A 25647-nucleotide genomic window follows, 5' to 3' on the forward strand; every position below is an offset into this window, starting at 1 on the left:
ACTGGCCACTTTATTAGGTACACCTGTCCAACTTCTTGTTAACACTTAATTTCTAATCAGCCAATCACATGGCGGCAACTCAGTGCATTTAGGCATGTAGACATGGTCAAGACAATCTCCTGCAGTTCAAACCGAGCATCAGTATGGGGAAGAAAGGTGATTTGAGTGCCTTTGAACGTGGCATGGTTGTTGGTGCCAGAAGGGCTGGTCTGAGTATTTCAGAAACTGCTGATCTACTGGGATTTTCACGCACAACCATCTCTAGGGTTTACAGAGAATGGTCCGAAAAAGAAAAAAAATCCAGTGAGCGGCAGTTCTGTGGGCGGAAATGCCTTGTTGATGCCAGAGGTCAGAGGAGAATGGGCAGACTGGTTCGAGCTGATAGAAAGGCAACAGTGACTCAAATCGCCACCCGTTACAACCAAGGTAGGCCTAAGAGCATCTCTGAACGCAGAGTGCGTCGAACTTTGAGGCAGATGGGCTACAGCAGCAGAAGACCACACCGGGTACCACTCCTTTCAGCTAAGAACAGGAAACTGAGGCTACAATTTGCACAAGCTCATCGAAATTGGACAGTAGAAGATTGGAAAAACGTTGCTTGGTCTGATGAGTCTCGATTTCTGCTGCGACATTCGGATGGTAGGGTCAGAATTTGGCGTAAACAACATGAAAGCATGGATCCATCCTGCCTTGTATGGAGCATCTTTGGGATGTGCAGCCGACAAATCTGCGGCAACTGTGTGATGCCATCATGTCAATATGGACCAAAATCTCTGAGGAATGCTTCCAGCACCTTGTTGAATCTATGCCACGAAGAATTGAGGCAGTTCTGAAGGCAAAAGGGGGTCCAACCCGTTACTAGCATGGCGTACCTAATAAAGTGGCCGGTGAGTGTATATATATATATTGAAAAAAAGAGGAACAGCACTACACTGATACTTATCTTCGGGTGCAAGGCCCCAGGCAACCAGTCCAATTGATTGCACCAGATTCACAGAGATTCAAAAAAGAGGCAGCACTCCATAGTAAGGTGAAAACATGTGGTTGGTTTAATCGACCCACATAGCCGGGCGACGTTTCAGCTCAAACTGAGCCTTTCTCAAGCCTTCCTGGCTTGAGAAAGGCTCAGTTTGAGCTGAAACGTCGCCTGTCTATGTGGGTCGATTAAACCAGCCACGTTTTCACCTTACTATGGAGTGCTGCCTCTTTTTTGAATATATATATATATATATACACATACACACGCACACCTCAGCTGTATGCACCCTTTATATAGTGTCATTGTATCTCTTGACTCCGCCCCTCCATGTGACTGATCATGTGACCCCCTGACTCCTCCCCTCCTGTGACCTCATCACAGGTCCTGTGCACATATATGTGGTGTGCGGCTCTGCAGGTGGAGGTAGGTGCTGGAGATTCCCCATTACTGGGCGGGGGGTGATTTTGAGCACAGAGACTGTCGGTGTTTTCTGCTGCCCCTTTCTCACACTCTGAGACTGGTGGGCTCTCGCCCCATAGTATGGACATAAGTGCTGCTCAGTGTGTGAGGAAAGCTGCACTAAATTACTAATGAGAGAAAATGGCCGACTGGTAACTGAGCTCCCGTCAGTGAGCGCCTTCTGTCAGTCTTATTATCTCTTTCTGTGAGCTCCTCTCCGCTGATTTCTGGCCACAGACGACATTGAAGTTGAATGTGCAGGAAACAAAGAGCCTGGAAAAGGGAAAACGTGCAATAGACCCAATAGCAAAAATGATTTTTAGCCCCAAATACATAAATTCGTGTAAATCCTCTCCGGTGGGCGATGCCTTTAAGCTGTATATTCACAAATATCAGGAGTCCAGTAAGCTAATGGGAGAGTGTGAGGCCTTGGTAGTGGAGGAACATGGATGATGTCGGTGTGGCTGAGACATGGTTGGGCTCTCCCCATGACTGTAAATCTTCATACAGGAAAGGAGGAGGAATATGTCTGTACGTTCAGGGTGATATGGAAGGGAGAGATTCAATATGGGAGGAGATTGGGATGAGGGTGAAACCTTGTAGGTGGAATTACATAGGGAACTAGATGCTGAGAAAGTAATTTTTAGTGTAATCTATAGCCCCCCAACATCACTGAGGCGTTGGATTGTTGGCTGCATATTCAGATGGTTCAGGCTGCACAGGCAGATACAGTAATGATTATGGGAGATTTTAACTACCTGGTTATTGACTGAGGTCATGGATCTGCTTCAAATACAAAGGGGAGAAAATTCATCAGCTTGTTCCAGGATTATAACATAAGTATGATTGTGGAAACCCGACAAGAGGCGACGCTCGGTGTCTCCTGGTATCTGCTCCATGCTCTGGACACTGTGCTGAGAGGCACAGCTATCCTTCTTGCCGCAGATCGTATAAGATGTGCCAACCTGGATGAGCTGCACTACCTGAGCAACTTCTGTGGGTTGCAGTCACCGCCTCATGCTACTGTACTGTACCTCTAGGGAGGAGAGCAATGACAAAATGCAAAAGTGACCAAAATAGCAAAAATGATGAGAACATGGAAATTGCCTGTGATCTCCCCCTGCAGAACCACTGCTTTATAGGGGTTGTCTTCCTTATTGCCAATCATTTCTACCTGTTGTCTGTACCATTTGCACAACAGCAGGAGAAGTTGATTCACAAACAGTGTTGCTTCATAACTGGACAGGTTGATTTCACAGAAGTGTGATTAACTTGGAGTTACATTGTGTTGTTTAAGTGTTCCCTTTCATTTTTTTGAGCAGTGTAGTTACCTCTGCATTTGATGACACAGGTTCCATCTTAGATCTCATTAACAGTGATTTTGATACCGAGTGTATATACACAGTTTCAACTCTTGGTCATCATATTCGAGTATCCATAATTGATAATTCTCTCCTTACCCAAAATCTTGTTACTTCTAAGGTTGAGAATGTATGCATGAAAGTGGGTGTGTTACACATAGAATCTATTTCATTTATGGTTTTTCCTTCTGTACCAGCTGAAGTTGTGTTGGATATGCCCTGGTTGCTTAAATCCAATCCTACCATCAATTGGGGGAATTTTTGTTTTTCCAGTTGTTTATCTAAATCTTTGTTATCTACAGTGATGTTCAAAATAATATTGTGTTAAAAAAACATGAGTTAATCACAAAATCTTCATACTAGTTTTTATTTTCATGCACTGGGAACATTGAACACTGTTTTCTAATTCAAAACATGACAAGTAATGTATAGAATGTTTAACTACTTGACAGAAAATAACAAAAAATGAACATTGCGCTGTTCTAAAAAATAGCAGTGTCTGGATTTGTTTTTACAAACTCACAATATGTACAATATTTTTTGTGTGTATTCCTGTGAATCACTAACCTAATATTCAGTTGTTACCCAGAGTTTTTTAGAACCGCTTCACATCTATGTTGCATAGAGTCAACCAACTTCTGGCTCCTGTCAACTGTTAGTCCAGCCCAGGATGCTTGGACTACAGCCCACACTTTTTTGGCATTTGTTGGCTTTGCCTAAGAAGCGGCATTTTTATTGTCACCCCACAAGTGTTCTATCGGATTAAGGTCCGGACATTGGGCTGGACACCCATAACCTCAATTTTGTTGTACTGGAACCAAGATTTTGCTCGGTTACTGGTGTGTTTAGGGTCGTTGTCTTGTTCAAACCCCCATTTCAAGAGCTTATCCTCTTCAGCGTAAGGCAACATGACCTCTTCAAGTGTTTTAATATATGTAAGGCTACTTTCACATTTCCATCGGTAGTTGCCCATCACAAAGTGTCGGCGCGATGTACCAACGGAAGTGTATCCTTTCACATTTCCGTCTGCAGTCCCGGCCAGGAAAGAGACAGACAGAGACATTTCCTGCCAGGCATGCGCAGACGGAAAAACTGGACACAGCGCACAGAAAAATGTTCCCTTGAACTTTTTTCCCAGACGACAGGCCGCCAAAACCCGACGCAACCAGTGCACGACGGACGCAACGTGTGGCCATACGTCACGATCCGTCGGCAATACAAGTCTATGGGAAAAAAATGCATCCTGCAGGCAAATTTGCAGGATGCGTTTTTTTTACCAAAACGACGCATTGTGATGGGGAGTGCCCGATGGAAATGTGAAAGTAGCCTTAGGCTACTTTCACACTAGCGTCATTTTGAATGCGTCGCTTAGGAGAAAAAACGCATCCTGCAAAGTTGTCTGCAGGATGCGTTTTTTCCCCATAGACTAACATTAGCGACGCATTGTGACGTATGGCCACACGTTGCAACCGTCGTGCAACGTTTGCGTCATGTTTTGGTGGACCGTTGGCACAAAAAACGTTACATGTAACGTTTTTGTGCGGGTCGTGTCCGCCATTTTCGACCGCGCATACGCGGCCGAAATTCCGTCCCCTCCTCCCCGGACATTACAATGGGGCAGCGGAAGCGTCGTAAGACTGCTTCCGCTGCCCACGTCAGGCATTACTTTCACAACGCGCGTCGGCACGTCGGGCTGACGCATAGCGATGGCCCCGTGCCGACGCTAGTGTGAAAGAAGCCTTAACTGGACGATGCTCCCTGGTACACGGTAAATAGGTCCGGCACCATAATAAAAGAAACGTGCCCATATCATGATGCTTGCACCACCATGCTTCACTGTCTTCAAAGTGTACTGTGGACTGAATGCAGAGTTTGGGGGTCGTCTGACGAACTCTCTGCGGCTCCTGGACCAAAAAAGAACAATTTTACTTTCATCACTCCACAAAATGTTTCTCCATTTTTGTTTAGGCCAGTTGATGTGTTCTTGGGTAAATTCTATCCTCTTCAGTACATCTTTTTTTTTTTTTCTTAACAGTGGGACTTTGAGGGAGCTTCTTGTTAAAGCTTCTTTTACACATACCGTTGTTTTGCGGGACGTTTTTGCGGCCTCAGTAGATTTCTTTGGGGCCTCAAAAACGGGCCGCAATAATTCACAGTGCACCGTATGGCCGTATTTACGCCCGTGAAAAAAGATCAAGCCTGCCCACTCTTTTTCACGGCTTATGGACATGGCCCCCATTGAAAATCAATGGGGCCGCAAAAACAACGGAAGCTTGTTTCTGCGGTGGACCGTGACTTCCGGTTTCGCTTAACGCCGTATTTTTTCAATACTATTTCCATAGTATTGGAAACCCGAAAAATGGCGATCCACAAGTTTTTTGCAGTCTGTTATTGAGGCAGACTGTGAAAATTGCGGCGATATGGGCCGCAAAAAAGGCCCGCAATAACGGGCCTCAAAAAACCCGGTATGTTTAAGGCTATGTGCACACGGTGCGGATTTGCCTGCGGATCCGCAGAAGATTGGCAGCTGCGGATTCGCAGCAGTTTTCCATCAGGTTCAGGGTATGTGCACACGCTGTGGATTTTGCTGCGGATCCACAGCGGATCTGCAGCTGCGGGTCCGCAGCGGTTTCCCATAAGTTTACAGTACAATGTAAACCTATGGGAAACAAAATCCGCAGTGCACATGCTGCGGAAAAAAACGCGCGGAAACGCTGCGGTTTATATTCCGCAGCATGTCAATTGCTTGTGCGGATTCCGCTGCGGGTTTCAACCTGCTCCAATAGAAATCTGCAGGTGAAAATCCGCAGAGGAAACCGCACTAGGAACCGTGATAAATCCGCAGTAAAAACCGCAGCGGTTTTTCACTGCGGATTTATCAAATCTGCTGCGGAAAATTCCACAGCGGAATCCGCAGCGTGGGCACAAGCCCTTATAGTACCATGTAAACCTATGGAAAACCAAATCCGCAGTGCCCAAGGTGCGGAAAATACCACGCGGATACGCTGTGTTGTATTGTCCTCAGCATGTCAATTCTTTGTGCGGATTCTGCAGCGTTTTACACCTGCGGATTCCTATTGAGGAACAGGTGTAAAACGCTGCGGAATCCGCAGATTTACTCGGATCCTTGGATTTACCGCGGTTTTCCTGCGTTTTTTGTGTGCATATGAAATCCACACAAAAAACGCAGGAAAACCGCGGTAAATCCAAGGATCCGAGTAAATCTGCAGATTTTTCAAAATCGGTGCGGAAAAATCCGCACACGGATCTGCAACGTGGGCACATAGCCTAAAAGGACGTCTTAGAGGTTAGTTTCACATGGCGTCTTCTGTCACAGTACTCACAGGTAACTTGAGACTGTCTTTGATCATCCTGGAGCTGATCATTGACTGAGCCTTTGCCATTCTGGCTATTCTTCCATCCATTCGAATGATAGTCTTCCGTCTTCTTCCACGTCTCTCTGGTTTGCTTTTCCATTTTAAAGCATTGGAGATCATTTTAGCTGAACAGCCTATCATTGTCTGCACTTCTTTATAAGTTTTACCCTCTCCAATTAGCTTTTAATCTAAGGGTACCGTCTCACAGTGGCACTTTGGTCGCTACGACGGCACGATCCGTGACGTTGCAGCGTCGCTTGATTATCGCTTCAGCGTCGTAGACTGCGGTCACACTTTGCAATGCACGGCGCTGGAGCGATAATTTCATGACGTATTTGCGATGTAGAAGCCATTGGTTACTGTGCGCACATCGTATACAATATCGTGCACACCTTTGTCACACGATGCAATCATGCCGCCACAGCGGGACACTTGACGACGAAAGAAAGTTTCAAACGATCTGCTACGACGTACGATTCTCAGCGGGGTCCCTGATCGCAGTAGCGTGTCAGACACAGCGATATCGTATGGATATCACTGGAACGTCACGGATCGTGCCGTCATAGCGACCAAAGTGCCACTGTGAGACAGTACCCTAAGTACGCTGTTCTTCTGAACAGTGTCTCAAATAACCCATATTTTGCAGGCTTTCAAAAAGAAATGCATGTACAACATGTCCTGGCTTCACCCTTAAATAAATGCCACCTTATTCACACCTGTTTCTTCACAGAATGACTGACCTCACTAATTGATCTCCATACTGCTATTATTTTTAACACACCCTCTTTCAATAAATTATTCTAATACACAGACTCAAAAACATGCAGATCATGAATGTGGAGTATGGATATGTGCACACGTTGCGGATTTGGCTGCACACAGTAGTATGAATAAAACTCCCAGTAGGGCAGTATTTTAGGACTACATGTCATGCCATACCACAGGATTAATTTCTCTAATTACCTGTCCTTGTAACAAAATTTATGTAGGCCGTACTAAGCGCAGATTAATGGACCGTATTAAGGAACACCTCAATAATATAGAAAAAGGTTTTATCGGGCACCCCCTATCTAGGCATTCCAATTACTGTCACAATAAATCTCCAAAGGGGGTTCATTTTACAGTTGGTCTGCAAAGGCATTATGGAAGGTGACTACCTAAAAAAAGTCACGATTAGAAACAAAATGGATTTACACATTGGACTCTTACACCCAGGGGCCTGAATCATGATATAGAGCTATTTGCCTTTTCATGATACAGTTTTTACTATTCTGAGTCCCTTTTAATTGAGTGTAATCAGATATACTTGCTTTTCACACATATACATTTTTTATATATGTTATATTTTATATCTCTATATTTTCTACAGAGAATACTAGTATGCTCATTTATTTATTAATTTATCAATGTATATATGTCATATTCCTTTAGTGCATCACACGGTTTTAATACCACCTTAGTTCTAATATTCAGTTTATTTAAATAAAGTATCTTCAAGATTTTTAACTCGCACACAAGATCATTAACTGTCTTAATTTAAAATTTACGAAATTATTTAAATCTTTTAATCCTACCTTTTTTATGTAATATCCACAATTAGATCATTTCACCAACATACTGTGGGCTATCTAGCTCCTGTTTACATACTCTGGTCCTCTACATACACACTGTGTGCTATAGTATTGGGGTAGGGGGAGGGTCTCTATTTAAGGAACAGGAAGCTATCTGGACCATCTGCCCTGACGAAGAGGGTCTGCGTACCCTCAAAACGCATAGGCTATTGGCCCTTCAGAGCTTCCATACCCCTTTCTCAGCTTCCAGTTCTAAGTGACAGACCTCGCCACCTCGTTACTCTGCTACTGTTCAGTGGCCCCTGTCGGCCACAGCACGTGCCACCTGTCCTGCTTCCTGGTGCCAGTGCAGATTCTGGGCTACAGCAAGGGGGGACGCTCCCCACTCCCGATCATCCCTCTACCACATTCCAAAATCCAGCATGACTCACTGAAGATTACACATGAGGTATGTAAGACATGCAACAGCAGGCATGTGAGAACACCTGATTTTTACAAATGTCAGCAGCTCTGCAGTCTACACTCAGTGCCTTCATTTTAACCCCTACAGGTTGTTTAACGAGAAGTACACATCTCCAGTAACGTATATACAGCTGTCCATCTTAATCTACAAGCATTTATTGGACTTTGTGACTACTTTGCCGAATTCAGCTTCATCTTCACAGTCCAGCAGAAGTAAACTGTGTTTGTTTCTTTCTTTTTTTTTTTTTTTTGAGCTTTGCAGCTGTGTCTACATCTGTTTTTTTGAAATTGTAAGGCTCGTTTTGAGTTTGCCAAAAGACATGTGGTAGACTTCCCAAATGTATGGAGGAAGATTCTTTTGTCAGATGAGACCAAAATTGAACTTTTTGGCCACCATGATAAACACTGTCTGCCACCAAACCAACACTGCTCATCATACCAAGAACTTCATCTGACAAAGTGAAACATGGTGGTGGCAACATCATGCTGTGGGGATGTATTTCGGCAGCAGGGAAAGGGAAAATTTTCCTAGTTGAGGGGAAGATGGATGGTGCGAAATACAGGGATATTCTTGATCAAAACCTGTTTCAGTCTGTCAGTGGTTTGAGACTGGGATGGAGGTTCACCTTCCAACAAGACAATGACCCAAAGCATACTGCTAAAGCAACACTTGCGTTGTTTAAGCGGAAACATGTAAATGTTTTGGAGTAGCCTAGTCAAAGTCTAGACCTTAATACAATTGAGAATCTGTGGTCACCATAGGAAACCATCTAACGTGAAGGAGCTCAAGCAGTTTTGCCTTGAGGAATCGGCAATAATCCCAGAGGCAAGATGTGGAAAGCTCATAGAGACCAAAGTGACTTGCAGCTGTAATTGCCATAAAAGGAGTCTCTACAAAGTACTGACTTTAGGGGGGTGAATAGTTATGCACATTGAAGTTTTTCGTTATTTTGTTCTATTTGTTGTTTGCTTCACAATATAAAGAAAACAAAATGTTCACCGTTATTCAATTAATTTGCCATTGAGGCCATGTTCACACTTTGCGGTTTTTACCGCGGTGATTTTGATGCTGCGGGTCCGCAGCAGTTTCCATAGCGTTTACATTAACATGTAAACCCTATGGAAACCGCAAACCGCTGTGCACATGCTGCGGGAAAAACCGCGCAGAAACGCAGCGGTTTAAAACCCGCAGCATGTCACTTCTTTGTGCAGAATCGCAGCGATTCTGCACCCATAGGAATGCATTGAACCGCTTACTTCCCGCATGGGGCTGTGCCCACGTTGCGGGAAGTAAGCGGATAATGTGCGGGTGGTACCCGGGGTGGAGGAGAGGAGACTCTCCTCCAGGCCCTGGGAACCATATTTGGGGTAAAAAAAAAGAATAAAAATAAAAAATAATGCTATACTCACCTCTCAGCGCTGCCCGCGGCTGTCCGGTCTCACTTGCTGTGCGAGCAGGACCTGTGGTGACGTCGCGGTCACATGACCGTGATGATGCCGCGGTCACATGACCGTGACGTCACGAAGGTCCTTCTCAGCACAGCATCTTTGGAATCGGACCGCCGAGTGCAGCGCAGAGGAGATCCGGACATCAGAGGGTGAGTATAACCAATTTTTATTATTTTTACCATTACTATTGATGCTGCATATTGCTGCATATGCAGCATCAATAGTATAGGAGTAATCCCGCAGCGGAAACCGCGGAACAAACCGCGATAAATCTGCAGGGATAACCGCAGCGGTTTTGCCCTGCAGATTTATCAATTCTGCTGCGGGATAAACCCGCAGAGCACACCGCAAAGTGTGAACATGGCCTGAAGGTTGGCATGATTATTGTTTTTTTTTACAAAATTGAAACATTTATTTAACTTTGGGAGTAGCAGCTGAAACTTGAGAGGAAACTGCAGGGAGAGTGGCTTTGAGAAGCTGTTTATGCTCTGGGAAGCAAGGAGATGGAGGCGAGAACCTGCACCTGGTGAGGTGTGTCGGAGCTCTGTTAGGCTACTTTCACACATCAGGTTTTCGCGGTCAGGCTAAATCCGGCTAAATTTCAAAAAACGGATCTGGCAAATGTTGCCACCGGATCCAGTTTTTTCCCATAGACTTGTATTAGTACCGGATTGCGCCGGATGACATTGCGTTTCGTCCGGTTTTCGCCGGATCCGGCAAATCTGCCGTTTCCTGTTTCTGGAAAAAACGTCCATAGCAACGTTTTTTGTCTCTGGCGAAAAAAACGGAAGTGCCGGATATGGCTCTTCCGGGTGTTTGCTAGAATGGAAGCCTATGGGAGCCGGAAGGTGCCGGATCCGGAAAATGCCGGATTCTGGCGCCGGATTCTGTTTGTTTAAACTGAACATGCTCCAAATTTGTTTTATCCAAAAATCTAGATATGCTAGCCGGATCCGTAAAAAAATGGATCCATAAAATAAGCAGGTGTCCAGAAGGCGCTGCCCTAAAAACTGAATAAATTGGCAGCAAATATAATGATGAAGACTACCCTATTCATCAAATGATAAACACTATAAAAGATATATGAAAGATATATTTGCGCTAAAAATTTCAGTATAAAAGTATAAATAGAATGAAATAATAATAAATAGTAAATGGAAATAAATAAATAATAAATGGAAGAACTTAATTTGAACTGGTGTGCGTTCCGTAGCCGGTCACGTGACTTATCCCGTCACTGCCACGTGATAAGTCACGTGACCGGCTACGGAACGCACACCAGACCAAAAAACCAACGCGTCTCGGAATCGCTGATTCCTTCTTCCGTGGCAGTGACGTCACGGGAGGTCCTGCAGCAGTTCTGCACCTTGCCGGCTCTACTGTCTTGGATAGAGCTTTTCTGTGCCTGTGCACGGCACGTTTTGTTCAGTCTTCTGCGGGGAGGCACGCCTGTCACCGGCCGGGACGGCGACCCCCGATATACCGGTACCTGTTATTAAGTTCTTCTATCAGCCATTTTTTGGCCATTCAAAGAGCGGCATTCAAGAACAGCATTCACAGGACCTCTCACTACAAGGGGACATACGTCTACATACAGCGCATAAAGAGCAAGGTATGCCATATGCGAATGCACCTTATTAACACTTGGTTCAAAGGGTGTTATATACATTTATTTATACTTTTATACTGAAAGTTTTAGCGCAAATATATCTTTTATATAAAAAAAAATGGATCCGTCGCATCGGTTTTTCACAATCTGCGCCGGATCCAGTTTTTCCAACATTTGCCGGATTGTGCCTGATGCAAAAAACCTGATGTGTGAAAGTAGCCTTATACTGCTAGCTAGATCATACAGACACTGCCTTCTTCAACCCACTGTCAACTAGAACTCAGCTATTTAAGTGCAGAAAAAATGTCAAATAAGTAGCTGCTACATCCTCTTGCAACTTTTGTCAGTTTAGACTTATGGGAGGTAAAATATATAATTACCGTTCCCATTCATTGCATGTAGTCTTTCAGGATAAAATCTTCTCTGGTGACCCTACTTCCCCTGTTTGTCACTGCTAAACGTGTGCTCATACTACCTCCTGTTCATTTTGTCATACCCCTACACCTTGGTTAATAAAATGTAAAATCTGGTCTTTTCTATGTCTAGGAGTGTCATTACTTATTTTTAGAGCTCCATTGATTTCATGGTGCCATACATGAGAAGAAGTCACATACAAAATACAAATATAAATTACAGAGAACAAGCTAACAATGATAGACTAGTACAGAGAGGAGAGGGCCCTGCCCATGTGGGCTGACATTATAAAGGATAATGTGGAAGGGCACAGTAGGTTGAGAGATTGCAGCAGTTCCAGTGGTGTTGAGTGGGAAGCGGAGTCAGTGCAAGTTGTAAGCTATCTTGAAGAGATGGATTTTTAGGTTCTGTTTGAAAGTTCTGAATGTGGTGGATATAATCGGATGTGTTGGGGCACTGAATTCTAGAGGATGGGGAATTCTTAAGAGAAGTCTTGGAGGTGATTGAGTGAGGAGCGTATAAATGTGGAGGAGAGGTGGAGGTCTTTAGAGAATTGGAGGTTACATGTTGGAATATATCAAGAGATTAGTTCTGAGATATACGGAGGAGAGTATGGACGGCTTTGTAGGTCAATGCTAGTAGTTTGAACTGGCTACATTGGAGAATTGGGAGCCAATAAAGGCATTTGCAGATGGGAGAAGAAGAGGAGTAACGAGGAAAAAGATGGATTAGTCAGGTAGCAGAGTTAATAACGGACTGGAGAGATGCGAGAGTGTTAGCTGGGAGGCCACAGAGGATGATACTGCAGTAGTCGAGGTGGGAGATGATGAGGTCATGCTGATTTGGAGGCAGCAGGTGGCGAGAGCTTGGATATGCGGTTTGAAGGACAGGGCAGAGTTAAGGAAAACGCTAAGGCAGTGAACTTTTGGTACAGGGGAAAGCATAATGTCATTATTTGTTACAGATGGATCAGGGTATGCGAGATGGAGGAAATTTTGTTCACAAAAGCTAGAGGAGGATATGGCTGATAGATCATCCTGCATCCAGCATGTGTGTTGTCTAAAAGGGGAGATGAGAATTAACCCCCTCAAGTGTGTGCCTTTCTATATTTGATCCCCTGTGACCTCTCACCTCTGCTCTATGATCCCTCTGCCAATCACCTCCATCCCCCTTACTCAGTCTGACAGGTTTTAGCAACCCTCAAAAGAAAAGTAGATGTTAACATGGTCAGAAAACTACTAAGCTAGAGGATTTTTTTCTTTGCTAACTTACTCTGCTCTTTGGTGTAGATTGTAGCTATTTTTTGGGTTTGCTGCTTGGCCATGCCTTTACAATTAGCTCCACCCTCACAAAAAAAGAAAATTGGATAAAAATGATCCTTAAGTTAAAAAAAAAAAATCTACACTTTCCATCACCTCATCTGTTTTTCATTATTATCTCCAGTAATTGTAATATTACATGGGTTTCTTTATGATGTTACATTAGCTCATCTTTCCATTCAGGTCTCTACAATATCGGATCCTCTCGGTGGAGATTTTCTATATAAGAGAATCTTCCTTAGTGACTTGTCAAGGATGGATAGGGACAAGATTGCGGAGAAGATATTACACCTCACCCTAGAGATCCTCTTCCGGCTTACTGGAGAGGTGAGAGATTCTGATGACCTCACATTACATTACTCTTATCTATGGAAATAACAGATGGACAGAACTGGAGAGGTGAGGACTCTGGAAATGTCTGTAGTGAGATTTATTAATGTGTCTCTCCATAACCAGGATTACACAGTAGTGAAGAAGACCTCTAGTGAGCGCTGTCAGGCCCCTGTGTCTGAGGGATGGGGAAGACCCGTGAGCGCAATCACAGGGCCTCCACCTCACCCCCTGATACATGAGGACATCAATAACCAGAAGATCCTAGAACTCATCTACAAGATGACTGAGCTGCTGACTGGAGAGGTGACATTGCTGGGAATGCTGGGACATTATAGAGTAACGTTATGAAGGGATCATGGTGATGACGGTATCATTGTATGTGTCAGGTTCCTATAAGGTGTCAGGACATTACCGTCCATTTTTCCATGGAGGAGTGGGAGTATTTAGAACAACACAAAGATCTGTATAAGGACATCATGGTGGACGTTCCCCAGCCCCTCACACCACCAGGTAATAGACAGAAATAAACACACATGACCTATAATTATCTGTATGTAAAGAATTAATTCAGTCCTTGTATGTGTTTCCTCCAGTTCTCTCCAGTAAGAGGACAACACCAGAGAGATGTCCCCGTCCTCTTCTCCCACAGGACTGTAAACAAGAAGATCTCGATGTTCCCCTGGATCATCAGGTAGATGGAGAGAAGATGTCACGAGATCTCCCCTATGATGTGTAGACGGCTGTGAAGGTCTTGTGCTCAGTCTTGTTTTATCCACCAGTATTATATGTTTTATACTTGTGTAATGAGAACGGTGGAGATGGCAGGATTAGAGCTGATCATAGATGTGACTTCTCATCTGTCTGCGACTTGTACAATATTTGTTTCAGGGTGAAGATCTGACCCATATTAATACTACAGAGAGACTTGTGGAGGATGAGGAGTGGTGTAAAGTGGAGATTTCTACAGATGACTACCCAGGTGAGTAGTAAACACTAAATGCAGAGAAGTCAGATATGGATTATATACCGCAGAGCTGAGTGGTCATGTGCTGTCATTGCGGCAATATTTTGTATATGTGTGTGCTGTAGAACTATTTTTAGATCATGTCACGGGCGTGCCGATGGACGGAGAGAATGATGCGCACACATGCCAGTGCGTGTTAAATGCTTATGTCAAAGATTGACAGTGGCATTTAACAGGTTAACAATCACGGGCAGAGCACTGCTCTACCCGCGATTATTAGCTGCAGGTCCAAGCTGTAATACCCAGCCATCATCTGCCATTTATGGGGTGGAATCGCTGTGGGACCCCCGTTCCATGCTTCCGACTTGTGCTGTACATGTATGGCGAATGTCTTTAAGAGGGGTGTCAGGATGTCACCGTCTATTTCTCCATGGAGGAGTGGGAGTATTTAGAAGGACACAAAGATCTGTACAAGGACATCATGATGGAGGTTTCCCAGTCACTCACATCACCAGGTAATAGACAGGACTAAATACACTGTGTTCCAAATTATTATGCACATAGAGTTTAGGAGTGATAAGGTTAGAATTTTTTTGTTTGTCATTTAAACTCATTGATGGTGATGTGTGTCAGGGCTCTTTATATCACTGAAAGCAATTGCAGATACCTGTGTAAATTAGTTTGGCAGGTGTGTCCAAATAAAGGCAAGACTACTTAAGAAGGCTGTTCCACATTATTAAGCAGCCTACATTTTTTGCCAAAATGGGAAAGAAAAAGGATGTGTCGGCTGCTGAGAAGCAACAAATTGTGGAGTATTTAGGTCAAGGCATGACTACAATCAACATTGCCAAGACACTTCATCGTGATCATCGCACAATAAAGAAGTATGTAGCTGATTCCCAGCACACACGTGTGTGTGCTGATAAAGAAAAATTGAGGACTCTTTCCAACAGGCAATTGCGTAAGGTTAAAAGAGCAGCTGCAAAAATGCCTTGTCATAGCAGCAGACAAGTTTTTGAAGCTGCTGGTGCCTCCAACGTCCCCAGAACAACAAGATGCAGGGTCCTTCAGAGGTTTGCAGCTGTGCGTAAGCCATCCTGTCGACCACCTCTATCCACTGCAACAAGCAGAAACGGCTCCAGTGGGCCAAACGATACATGAAGACTGATTTCCAAACGGTTTTGTTCACCGATGAGTGCCGTGCAACGCTCGATGGTCCAGATGTATGGAGTGGAGGATGGACACCCCATGAAAACACAGCTAAGGCGCCAACAAGGAGGAGGTGGAGTAATGTTTTGGGCTGGAATCATGGGGAGAGAGATTGTCGGCCCCTTTATGATCCCTGAAGGGGTAAAGATGAACTCCATAATCTATGTGGAGTTTCTAAAACAACACGTCCTGCCATGGTTCAAGAGGAAGAACCGTGCTTTCCACAGCAAGATAATTTTGATGCATGATAATGCACCGTCTCAGGCTGCAAAAAACACATCTGCATCTCTGGCTGCTATGGGCATAAAAGAGGACAAACTTATGGTGTGGCCACCATCTTCCCCTGACCTCAACCCCATTGAGAACCTCTGGAGCATCATCAAAAGGAGTGTCTATGATGGCGGGAGGCAGTTCACATCTAAGCAACAGCTCTGGGAGGGTATTCTGTCCACATGCAAAGCAATTGAAGCAGAAACCATCCAAAAACTGACAAATTCAATGGACGAGAGAGTTCAGAAGCTTCTTTCGAACAAGGGGTCCTATGTGCAAATGTAACATCACCGAGAATAAAGTTTTCACTTGAAAACTGTTTGATTTCATTTTGTAATAAGCTGATAATGCTTATAACTTCACAATTGACCATTTTTTTGTTCAAAATAAAAAAAAGGTTGAAAACTCTGCTGTGCATAATAATTTGGAACATGCATTTTGAGTGTTTATTTTTTTAAAAAAGATACTGTTTTCATAGGCAGTTTGTTCCAAAACATTGCAATTATACTAGAATAGTAGATGACTGGAAAATAACAATGACTGCAATTCAGATAGGTAATTTAGAGAAAATATGAGGAAATATTATTTGCATAATAATTTGGAACACAGTGTACACACGACCTATATCTGTATGTAAAGAATTAATTCAGTCCCTGTATGTGTTTCCTCCAGATCCAGCCAGTAAGAGGACAACACCAGAGAGATGTCCCCATCCTCTTCTTCCTCAGGACTGTAAACAAGAAAATCCTGATGTTCCTCAGTATCATCAGGTAGATGGAGAGAAGGTGTCATGAGATCTCCCCTATAATCTGTAGACAGCTGTGAAGGTCTTGTGTTTATTCTTGTTTTATCCACCAGTATTATATGTTTTATACTTGTGTAATGAGAACGGTGGAGATGGCAGGATTAGAGCTGATCATAGATGTGACTTCTCCATCTGTCTGTGACTTTTACATTATTTGTTTCAGGGTGAAGATCTGACCCATAATAATACTACAGAGACATATGTGATGGGTGATGAGTGGTGTAAAAAGGAGATTCCTACATATGATTACCCAGGTGAGTAGCAACCACTAAATGCAGAGAACTCACAGATTCTCATCAATCTCATCAATGGCCACCTTTCTGCAATTAAACCACTCCATGCTCCTCTACCCAAAACTGTTCCCTTTATTTTGGGCATTGGAAGGCTTTCTTTTGGAGTGAGATCTGTTTCAGAGTTTATAGCCCAGAGGATCTAGCCTAGCCCCTGGAATGGGGCTCAGAACTAAAAAGCCAAATGACAGCATATGTAGAATATGGTGTCAACTTGGAAAACCACTTGAAGAAAATATTATTCGTATAATGAACTTCTAAAGAGAAAGCGGAGGATAATGATGCTGTTGCCTTCCTAGAATTCTGGTTTCCTATTTGATGAATCTACTCTCTCTCACTTCTGTGCTGCTAAATTTGCTTTTAGGGTCTCTTCTAGAGCTGAGCGAACACGAACTGTAAGGTTTGGGGTTTGTACTGGACACCTAGTACCCGGTGCCACACTCCGTACACAGACTTTTTTCCCAGAAATCCATTGCATTGTCCGGTTTGAATACCAAATAAAGTTTGTTGAAAGGCTTCAGCATAGGTAGACGGCACTTCTGGAGCCATCACAGCCATGCCAAGTATTGGCATGACTGCGATTGGCTGGCGCACCATGTGATCCGGCCTGTATAAATGCTGGATCATGGGTGTCACCACCATTCCATTCTGAGCTTGGTACTCTAACAGAGCCTGGTGCAGATTGACCTAATACAGCCTAGTACACAGTGACGTAATGCAGCCTGGTTCAGAGTTCCCGTAATACAGGCTGGTGCAGAGTTCCCGTAATACAGGCCGGTGCAGAGTTCCCGTAATACAGGCCGGTGCAGAGTTCCCGTAATACAGGCTGGTGCAGAGTTCCCGTAATACAGGCTGGTGCAGAGTTCCCGTAATACAGGCTGGTGCAGAGTTCCCGTAATACAGGCTGGTGCAGAGTTCCCGTAATACAGGCTGGTGCAGAGTTCCCGTAATACAGGCTGGTGCAGAGTTCCCGTAATACAGGCCGGTGCAGAGTTCCCGTAATACAGGCCGGTGCAGAGTTCCCGTAATACAGGCCGGTGCAGAGTTCCCGTAATACAGGCTGGTGCAGAGTTCCCGTAATACAGGCTGGTGCAGAGTTCCCGTAATACAGTGAATCACTAGCCACGTCAACAGCTTTAGTTTCTTCAATTCAAATTCATGCTTTTTGCCATCTTGTTCTGTTTCTCGTTGTCTCATATGATTATCATCTGATGGAAATAAGTGTTCCTTTTGGGCACATACATCTCTTCCACAGTCCACAACATGGTGGCATCTTTCCATGCATTCATTGACAAATTCAGACTGTTTATGATCATCTGTAGACAGATTAGCAAAAGAAGGCAAAACACACTGATTAAGTGGCCATTCACAGTTTCACTGTACCATCCGTGTGTAAGCAGTAGTCATGGGAGAGGGCCTAATCTTCCAATCTTTTTCCAATCCAATTCACAATCTTTTTCAAATCAACCAAAAATGTATTCTGAGGCCAAGTCAAGTTCTTACTCTGTCCCATCTTGTTGTATTTTTCGTTGTCAAATGTCAGTGTCCCCTAATGGAAATGACTGTTCCTTCTGGTCACTTACTTCTCTTCCACAGTCCACAACATGATGGCTTTTTCCATTTATTAATTGACAGATTCCTTACAATCTTTTTAAAATGTAAAAGTCCCAATGTTTTACCAATTTAAAACTTACAATCTTTTAACACCTGTCAAATAATTTATTCTGAGGCCCTGGTCTATGTGTCTTCCAGTCCTTCCTTCTACTTTTTGGCAGGCCTTTCATTTAGTGCGTAGGCTTTGAGTCTAGGAGTCCCACTATTGACTCGTCACACACTTCCTGCGGGTGTAGGTACGCCTCTTTCGGGTGCCAGTCACTCAACTGATCTGAACCTCTGCTCTTCACTAGTTATAGTGAATGTAGCCTTCTCCATCCCATTGTTGCTTTGTGTTGTTTCTTCAATTTTTAATACAGCAATGTTAGTAAGATCTTTACTATTTACATATTCTTCACTAATAGGTCACTATGCACCAGTCTGCATTAGATTAAAAAAAAACAGTTTTAGTTACCACCGCCTCTCTTCCACCTACACCGCCACGTCCACCTTCTCTTCCACTTGGACCTCCACCTCCTGGTTCAAGATTATTATTATTATTTTTTATTCTGTTATTTTAAGTCATTTTCCAATCCACATTTGTTTTCAGGGCAATTTTTCCACTCTTACCCCAACCTTACTTGCTTTTGCAGGCCCCTAGCCTTTATTACGACCATTTTACAGACATTTTAGAGCACAAAAGTACGGGTCCCTATTGGCTTCTATCGGGTAAGGGGTTAAAGGGAACCTGTCACCCCCCTCAGGCATTTGTAACTAAAAGAGCCATCTTGTTCAGCACTAATGCTGCATTCTGACAAGGTGGCTCTTTTAGTTATGATGCCTGCACACGCTGAAATAAACGTTTATAAAATGTGCCCCTCATACCCTGAAATCGCCAGGGAGGCGGGTCTTTCCTTCCTTATCAGACGCAGCACAGCCGTCACTCCGGGCCTGTGCGCGCCGGGCGCTGCCTCCTCTTACAGCATTATCATCTCCGGCGTCTGCGCATTAAGTTTTTTTTCTGGGCGTGCGTAGTTGCGCTGCCCTTTGTACTTACAGTGCAGGCGCCGGGGACGATAATGCAGCAAGAGGAGGCGGCGCCCGGCGCATTGCTCTACTGGTTCTTGTTCTCAGGTCTACAGTTAGGTTGTGAACTGTTTTTGTCCTAGTAAATACCTGAATTTTGTAACATAACCTCCTGATGCTATGTATATTATATATAGAAATATTATAAGAATATACTTTTTAAGGAAATTTAAAAATGATAATTGGTTTTATTTTTAGGAGATCACTCTATCAGGAGATCAGAGGGACACCTGACATCTTCAGAAGTTTTGAAATCAGATGACCTTGTTATCACAAAAGATATAACTGAAGTGAATGCCATTATCCCAGATATGCCATCATATCTTCACAACAAAGATGTGTCATTTAATTCTTATAACCAGTTCCTATATTTTGATTCATCACAGACTATTAAAAGAAATCAAAGTCATAAAGGGGACCTTAAAAAAAAAAGGAATCCATTTTCATGTTTAGAATATGGAAAAAGTTTTCCCCTCAAAACGTCTGTTGCTACCTATCAAGAAATTCACACTGAGAAGGACAGATATTTTTGTTCGGAGTGTGGAAAATATTTTAAACAGAAATCCGGTCTTGTTACACATCAAAAAATTCACACTGGGGAAAAGCCATATTCATGTTTCGAATGTGGGAAACGTTTTACTGATAAATCAACTTTTGTTAGACACAAGAAAATGCACAGAGGGGAGAAGCCATATTCATGTTCCAAATGTGGGAAACATTTTGCAAAGAAATCAAATCTTGTTTCAGACCAGAGATTTCACACAGGACTAAAACCATATTCATGTTCCAGTTGTGGGAAACGTTTTACAGATAAATCAACTTTCATTAGACACAAGAGAATGCATGCAGGGGAAAAGCCATATGCATGTTCAGAATGTGGGAAATGTTTTATAGAGAAATCAAGTCTTGTTAAACACTTGACAATTCACACAGGAGTGAAACCATATTCATGTTCAAAATGTGCGAAATGCTTTTCAGATAAATCAAATTTTTTTGCTCATCAGAGAACTCACGCAGGGGATAACCCTGTTGTATGTTCAGAATGTGGGAGATGTTTTGCAGATAAACAACATCTTGTCAGACATCAGAAAATTCACACAGGTGAAAGGTCATATACATGTTCAGAATGTGGAAAATGTTTTTCAGAGAAATCAAGTCTTGTTAAACATCAGAGACAACACTCAGGGGAGACGCCATTTTCCTGTTCAAAATGTGGAAAAAATTTTTTAGAGAAATCAAGTCTTGTTATACACAAGAAATTTCACACAGGGGAGAAGTCATTTTCATGTTCACAATGTGGAAAATGTTTTGTAGATAGAGCAAATCTCATTTTACACCATTCAAGCCACACATGTGAGAAGCTTTTTTCATGTCTAGAGTGTGGAAAATGTTTTAATCAGAAAACACATCTTGTTAGGCATCTTAAAACTCACACAGGGGACAAGCCATTTTCTTGCTCAGAATGTGGGAAATGTTTTGCAGCTAAATCAAATCTTGTTAGACATCGGAGAATTCATACAGGGGAAAAGCCATATTCATGTTCGGAATGCGGGAAATGTTTTGCAGATCAATCAGTTCTTGTGAGACACAGGAGATTTCACACAGGGGAGAAACCATATTCATGTTCAGAATGTGGGAAATATTTTTCAGATAAATCAAATCTTGTTAGGCACCAGAGAACTCACACAGAGGAGAAGCTATCATAATGTGGAATTGTTTACGTAACAAATTTAATCTTAAATAGCTTTAAAAATCATATTTTGTTGACCATCACAAAAAGTCACGTGCAAAGAAACCATATATGTTGTTGACAAATTGTACAATGAAACAGATTCATAGTAAAGAAAAATAGGTAAGGCCAGGTTCACATTGCGTTAACAGCAGCCCGTTCAACACATGCATTAACAGGCTGCTGTTAACGCAAGTGCCGACTTGTCATACCACTAGCGCAGATAGAGCTAGCAGATGCTCTATCTGCGCTAGCAGTGACGGACCCAGAAACGCTGCAGCCCGCGTCCCAGGGTCCGTCTAACTGACCGCTAAAACGCAGTGTGAACCTGGCCTAAACGAGAAAAGGAAAACAATTTAGAACTTAGATTTTAATGGAAAAATATATGTGGTTACAAATAAATATCTGTTATCTAAAAATAAAATTAAAATGCAATATTCCATGAGCATTGAATATTTCCTATTGTTATATATTTGTGTATACACTACAAGTACACAAGGGTTTCAACCCCCTAAATAAAAACAAAATACACTTTTTTCTTATTCAAAATTGTTATTGTTTTATAATACACAGCAAAAACAAACATATCAACAAGTTCATACAAACACACCATATGGCATAGTAACTACTGAAATAGAGAATTGTTTAGTTACATAAAAACAAACAACTTCATACGGTATCAACATTACTTTGCAAAAGACAATTGACAACCTGTTAAACTAAATAACAAGAAGAGAAAAGAGACAAAATGTTTGTAAGGACCATGAGGACAAATCACTAAGGCAGACGGAGTATGTACTATGATACCGGAATATCAAATATCATAAAAGGATAAGGTAGCAATTATCTTTGCAAACAGCTGTGCTCAAAAGTTTACATACCCCAGCAAAATTTTTGCTTTCTCTGCCTTTTTTCAGGGAATATGAATGATAACACCAAAACTTTTTCTCTACTCATGGTTAGTGGTTGGGTAAAGCCATTTAGTGTCAAACCACTGTGTTTTCTCTTTTTAAATTATAATGACAACCCAAAGCATCCAAATGACCCTGATCAAAAGTTCACATACCCTGGTGATTTTGGCCTGATAACATGCATAGAAGTTGAGACAAATGGGTTTGAATGGCTACTAAAGGTAACATACTCACCTGTGACCTCTTTGCTTGTAATCAGAGTGTGTGCAAAAAAGCTGAGCGAGTTTCTGGGATCCAGACAGACTCTTGCATTTTTCATCCAGCCACTGACATTTCTGGATTTTGAGTCATGGGAAAAGCAAAAGAATTGTGAACAGATCTACGGGAAAAGGTAGTTGAACTGTATAGAACAGGAAAGAGATACAAAAAGATATCCAAGGAATTGGTAATGCCAGTCAGGAGCGATCAAACTGTGATTAACAAATGGAAAATCATGGGCTCTGTAAAAACAAAACCACGGTCAGGTAGACCAACAAAAATGTCATCCACAATTGCCAGGAAAATTGTTTGGGATGCAAAGAAAAACCCACAAGTAACATCAGCTGAAATACAGGATTCTCAGAAAACTAGCAGTGTGGCTGTTTCAAGATGCACAATAAGGAGGCACTTGAAGAAAAATGGGCTGCATGGTTGAGTCGCCAGAAGAAAGCCATTACTGCGCAAATGCCACAAAGTATCTCGACTACAATGCGCAAAACAGCACAGAGACAAGTCTCAAAACTTCTGGAACAAGGTAATTTGAAGTGATGAGACCAAAATTTAATTTTTTGGCCACAACAATAAACGTTTCATTTGGAGAGAGGTCAACAAGGCCTATGATGAAAGGAACACCATTCCTACTGTAAAGCACGGAGGTGTATCGCTTTTGCTTTTGGGATGTATGAGCTACAAAGGCCCAGGAAACTTGGTCAAAGTTGAAAGAAAGATGAATGGAGCACATTATCAGCAAATACTGGAGGCAAATTTGTGCTCATCAGCCCGGAAGCTGCGCGTACTTGAACATTCCAATATGACAATGATCCAAAACACAAGGCCAAGTTGATCTGTCATTGGCTACAGCAGAACAAAGTGAAGGTTCTGGAGTGGCCATCTCAGTCTCCTGACCTCAATATCATGGAGCCACACTTGGGAGATCTCAAGCGCACAGTTCATGCTATACAGCCCAGGAATTTACAGGAACTGGAGGCTTTTTGCCAAGAAAAGTGGGCAGCTTTATGATCTGATAAAGAACCTCATCCACAACTACCACAAAAGACTTCAAGCTGTCATTGGTGTTAGAGGGGCAATACACGATATTAATAAATGGGGTATGTGAACTTTTCATGAGGGTCATTTGGATGTTTTGGGTTGTCATGATTTAACCCCTTCCCGACATGCGCCGTACTAGTACGGTGCATGTCGGGTCCCTTGCTTTGATGTGGGCTCCGGCGGTGAGCCCATATCAAAGTCGCGACATGTCAGCTGTTTTGCACAGCTGACATGTGCGCGCAATAGCAGCGGGTGAGATTGCGATTCACCCACCGCTATTAACCTGTTAAATGCCGCTGTCAAACGCTGACAGCGGCATTTAACTGGCGCTTCCGGCCACGCGGCCGGAAATGAGCACATCGCTGACCCCCGTCACATGATCAGTGGTCGGCGATGTATCAGGATGGTAACCATAGAGGTCCTTGAGACCTCTATGGTTACTGATGCTGGCCTGCTGTGAGCGCCCCCTGTGGTCAGTGCTCATAGCAAGCCTGCATTTCAGCTACATAGCAGCGATCTGATGATCGCTGCTATGTAGCAGAGACGATCAGGCTATGCCAGCTTCTAGCCTCCCATGGAGGCTATTGAAGCATGGCAAAACTTTTAAAAAAATGTTTTTAAAAATATGAAAAAATAAAAAAAATATAAAAGTTTAATCACCCCCCCTTTCGCCCCATCCAAAATAAAACAATAAAAAAAATCAAACTTAGACATATTTGGTATCGCCACGTTCAGAATCGCCTGATCTATCAATAAAAAAAAAGCATTAACCTGATCGCTAAACGGCCTAGCGAGAAAAAAATTAGAAACGCCAGAATTACTTTTTTTTTTTGTCGCCACGACATTGCATTAAAATGCAATAACGGGCGATCAAAAGAAGGTATCCGCACAAAAGTGGTATCATTAAAAACGTCAGCTCAGCATGCAAAAAAATAAGCCCTCACCCGACCCCAGATCACAAAAAATAGAGACGCTACGGGTATCGGAAAATGGCTTTTTTTTTTTGTTTGTTTTTTTAGCAAAGTTCTGAATTGTTTTCACCAGTTAGATAAAAAATAACCTAGACATGTTAAGTGTCTATGAACTCGTAATGACCTGGAGAATTATAGTGGCAGGTCAGTTTTAGCATTTAGTGAAGCTAGCAAGAAAGCCAATCAAAAAGCAAGTGTGGGATTGCACTTTTTTTGCAATTTCACCGCACTTGGAATTTTTTTCCCATTTTCTAGTACAAGACATGGTAAAACCAATGGTATTGTTCAAAAGTACAACTCGTTCCGCAAAAAATAAGCCCTCACATGACCATATTGACGGAAAAATAAAAAAGTTATGGCTCTGGGAAGGAGGGGAGCGAAAAACGAAAACACAAAAACGAAAAAGGGCCGCTGCGGGAAGGAGTTAAAAAAGAAAACACAGTAGTTTGACAATAAATGGCTTCACGCAACAACTAACTTTGAGTGGATGAAAATTTTGCTGGGGTATGTAAACTGTTGAGCACAACTGTATTTTGGTAAATCGATGAGGATAAGAAGAGTTCCCAATGAAACCATTTTGCTGCCACTTTGTTAGCTGCCTCTTGTGTATGGGCTATCAGGGATTCCATCTGGTGAACTCTAGCCACCTTCCCAAACCATTCCTCTAGCGAAGGCGGGTCCAAAGACTTCCAGTGTCGTGGAATTACCACCTTAGCGGCCTAAAGAAGGTGCCTCAACAATTTCTTAAAAGCATTTTTATGTTTAATCTCTTTTTTATTAAAGTATTAAAATAGTACAACATATCACAAATACAAGCATACATATAGACTAATGTAGTTACAAAACTTCTCAAAATAGTACGTGTTTTTTACTTCACGCAAATATGGTATCATCACAGAATCATATTAGTTATTGCTGTATATGTTCCTTGCTCAACTCTTCTGTTCTTTCTTAGCATCTCGTATTGTCCACCACCTATTGCCCCATTTCGATAATTATTTCGCTAAGCGGAAGTCTATTTCCAATTGCTATATTTATCCATAGAATCCGCCCAATATATTATTTATCCCTGACAGCAGCTTGCTTATGGTATAACGTCAGACTTAAAGGAAAGATAAGAAGAAAAGAGGAAAAAGAAAGGAAAAATGAGAAGGGTAAAGGAAGGATCATGCCTCCGC

The 25647-nt window shown here is 42.7% G+C and overlaps 2 protein-coding genes across 2 annotated transcripts in view; both read left to right on the forward strand.

The window, feature by feature from the left end:
• Positions 1-25647, forward strand: part of LOC143767467 (uncharacterized) — a 390459-nt gene that overhangs the window by 144921 nt on the left and 219891 nt on the right. The window lies entirely within an intron of this gene.
• On the forward strand, positions 1337-21800 carry LOC143767457 (uncharacterized). The gene is made up of 9 exons (XM_077255808.1): positions 1337-1402; positions 13184-13327; positions 13457-13636; positions 13720-13843; positions 13927-14024; positions 14222-14312; positions 16449-16546; positions 16745-16835; positions 19749-21800. The coding sequence occupies exons 1-9, from the start codon at positions 1376-1378 to the stop codon at positions 21254-21256; spliced, it is 2361 nt and encodes a 786-aa protein (XP_077111923.1). The 5' UTR covers positions 1337-1375; the 3' UTR covers positions 21257-21800.

The sequence above is a fragment of the Ranitomeya variabilis genome, chromosome 4 (assembly GCF_051348905.1).
Source record: "Ranitomeya variabilis isolate aRanVar5 chromosome 4, aRanVar5.hap1, whole genome shotgun sequence".
NCBI classification, from domain to species: domain Eukaryota; kingdom Metazoa; phylum Chordata; class Amphibia; order Anura; family Dendrobatidae; genus Ranitomeya; species Ranitomeya variabilis.

Bases quoted from the DNA above. Each gene is read 5' to 3' on its own strand.
- LOC143767457 (XM_077255808.1), top strand. From the start codon at position 1,376: ATGTGGTGTGCGGCTCTGCAGGTGGAG. The intron at 13,844-13,926 runs GTAATAGACAGA...TGTTTCCTCCAG, and splicing joins CCAGCCCCTCACACCACCAG to TTCTCTCCAGTAAGAGGACA. The intron at 16,547-16,744 runs GTAGATGGAGAG...TATTTGTTTCAG, and splicing joins ATGTTCCTCAGTATCATCAG to GGTGAAGATCTGACCCATAA.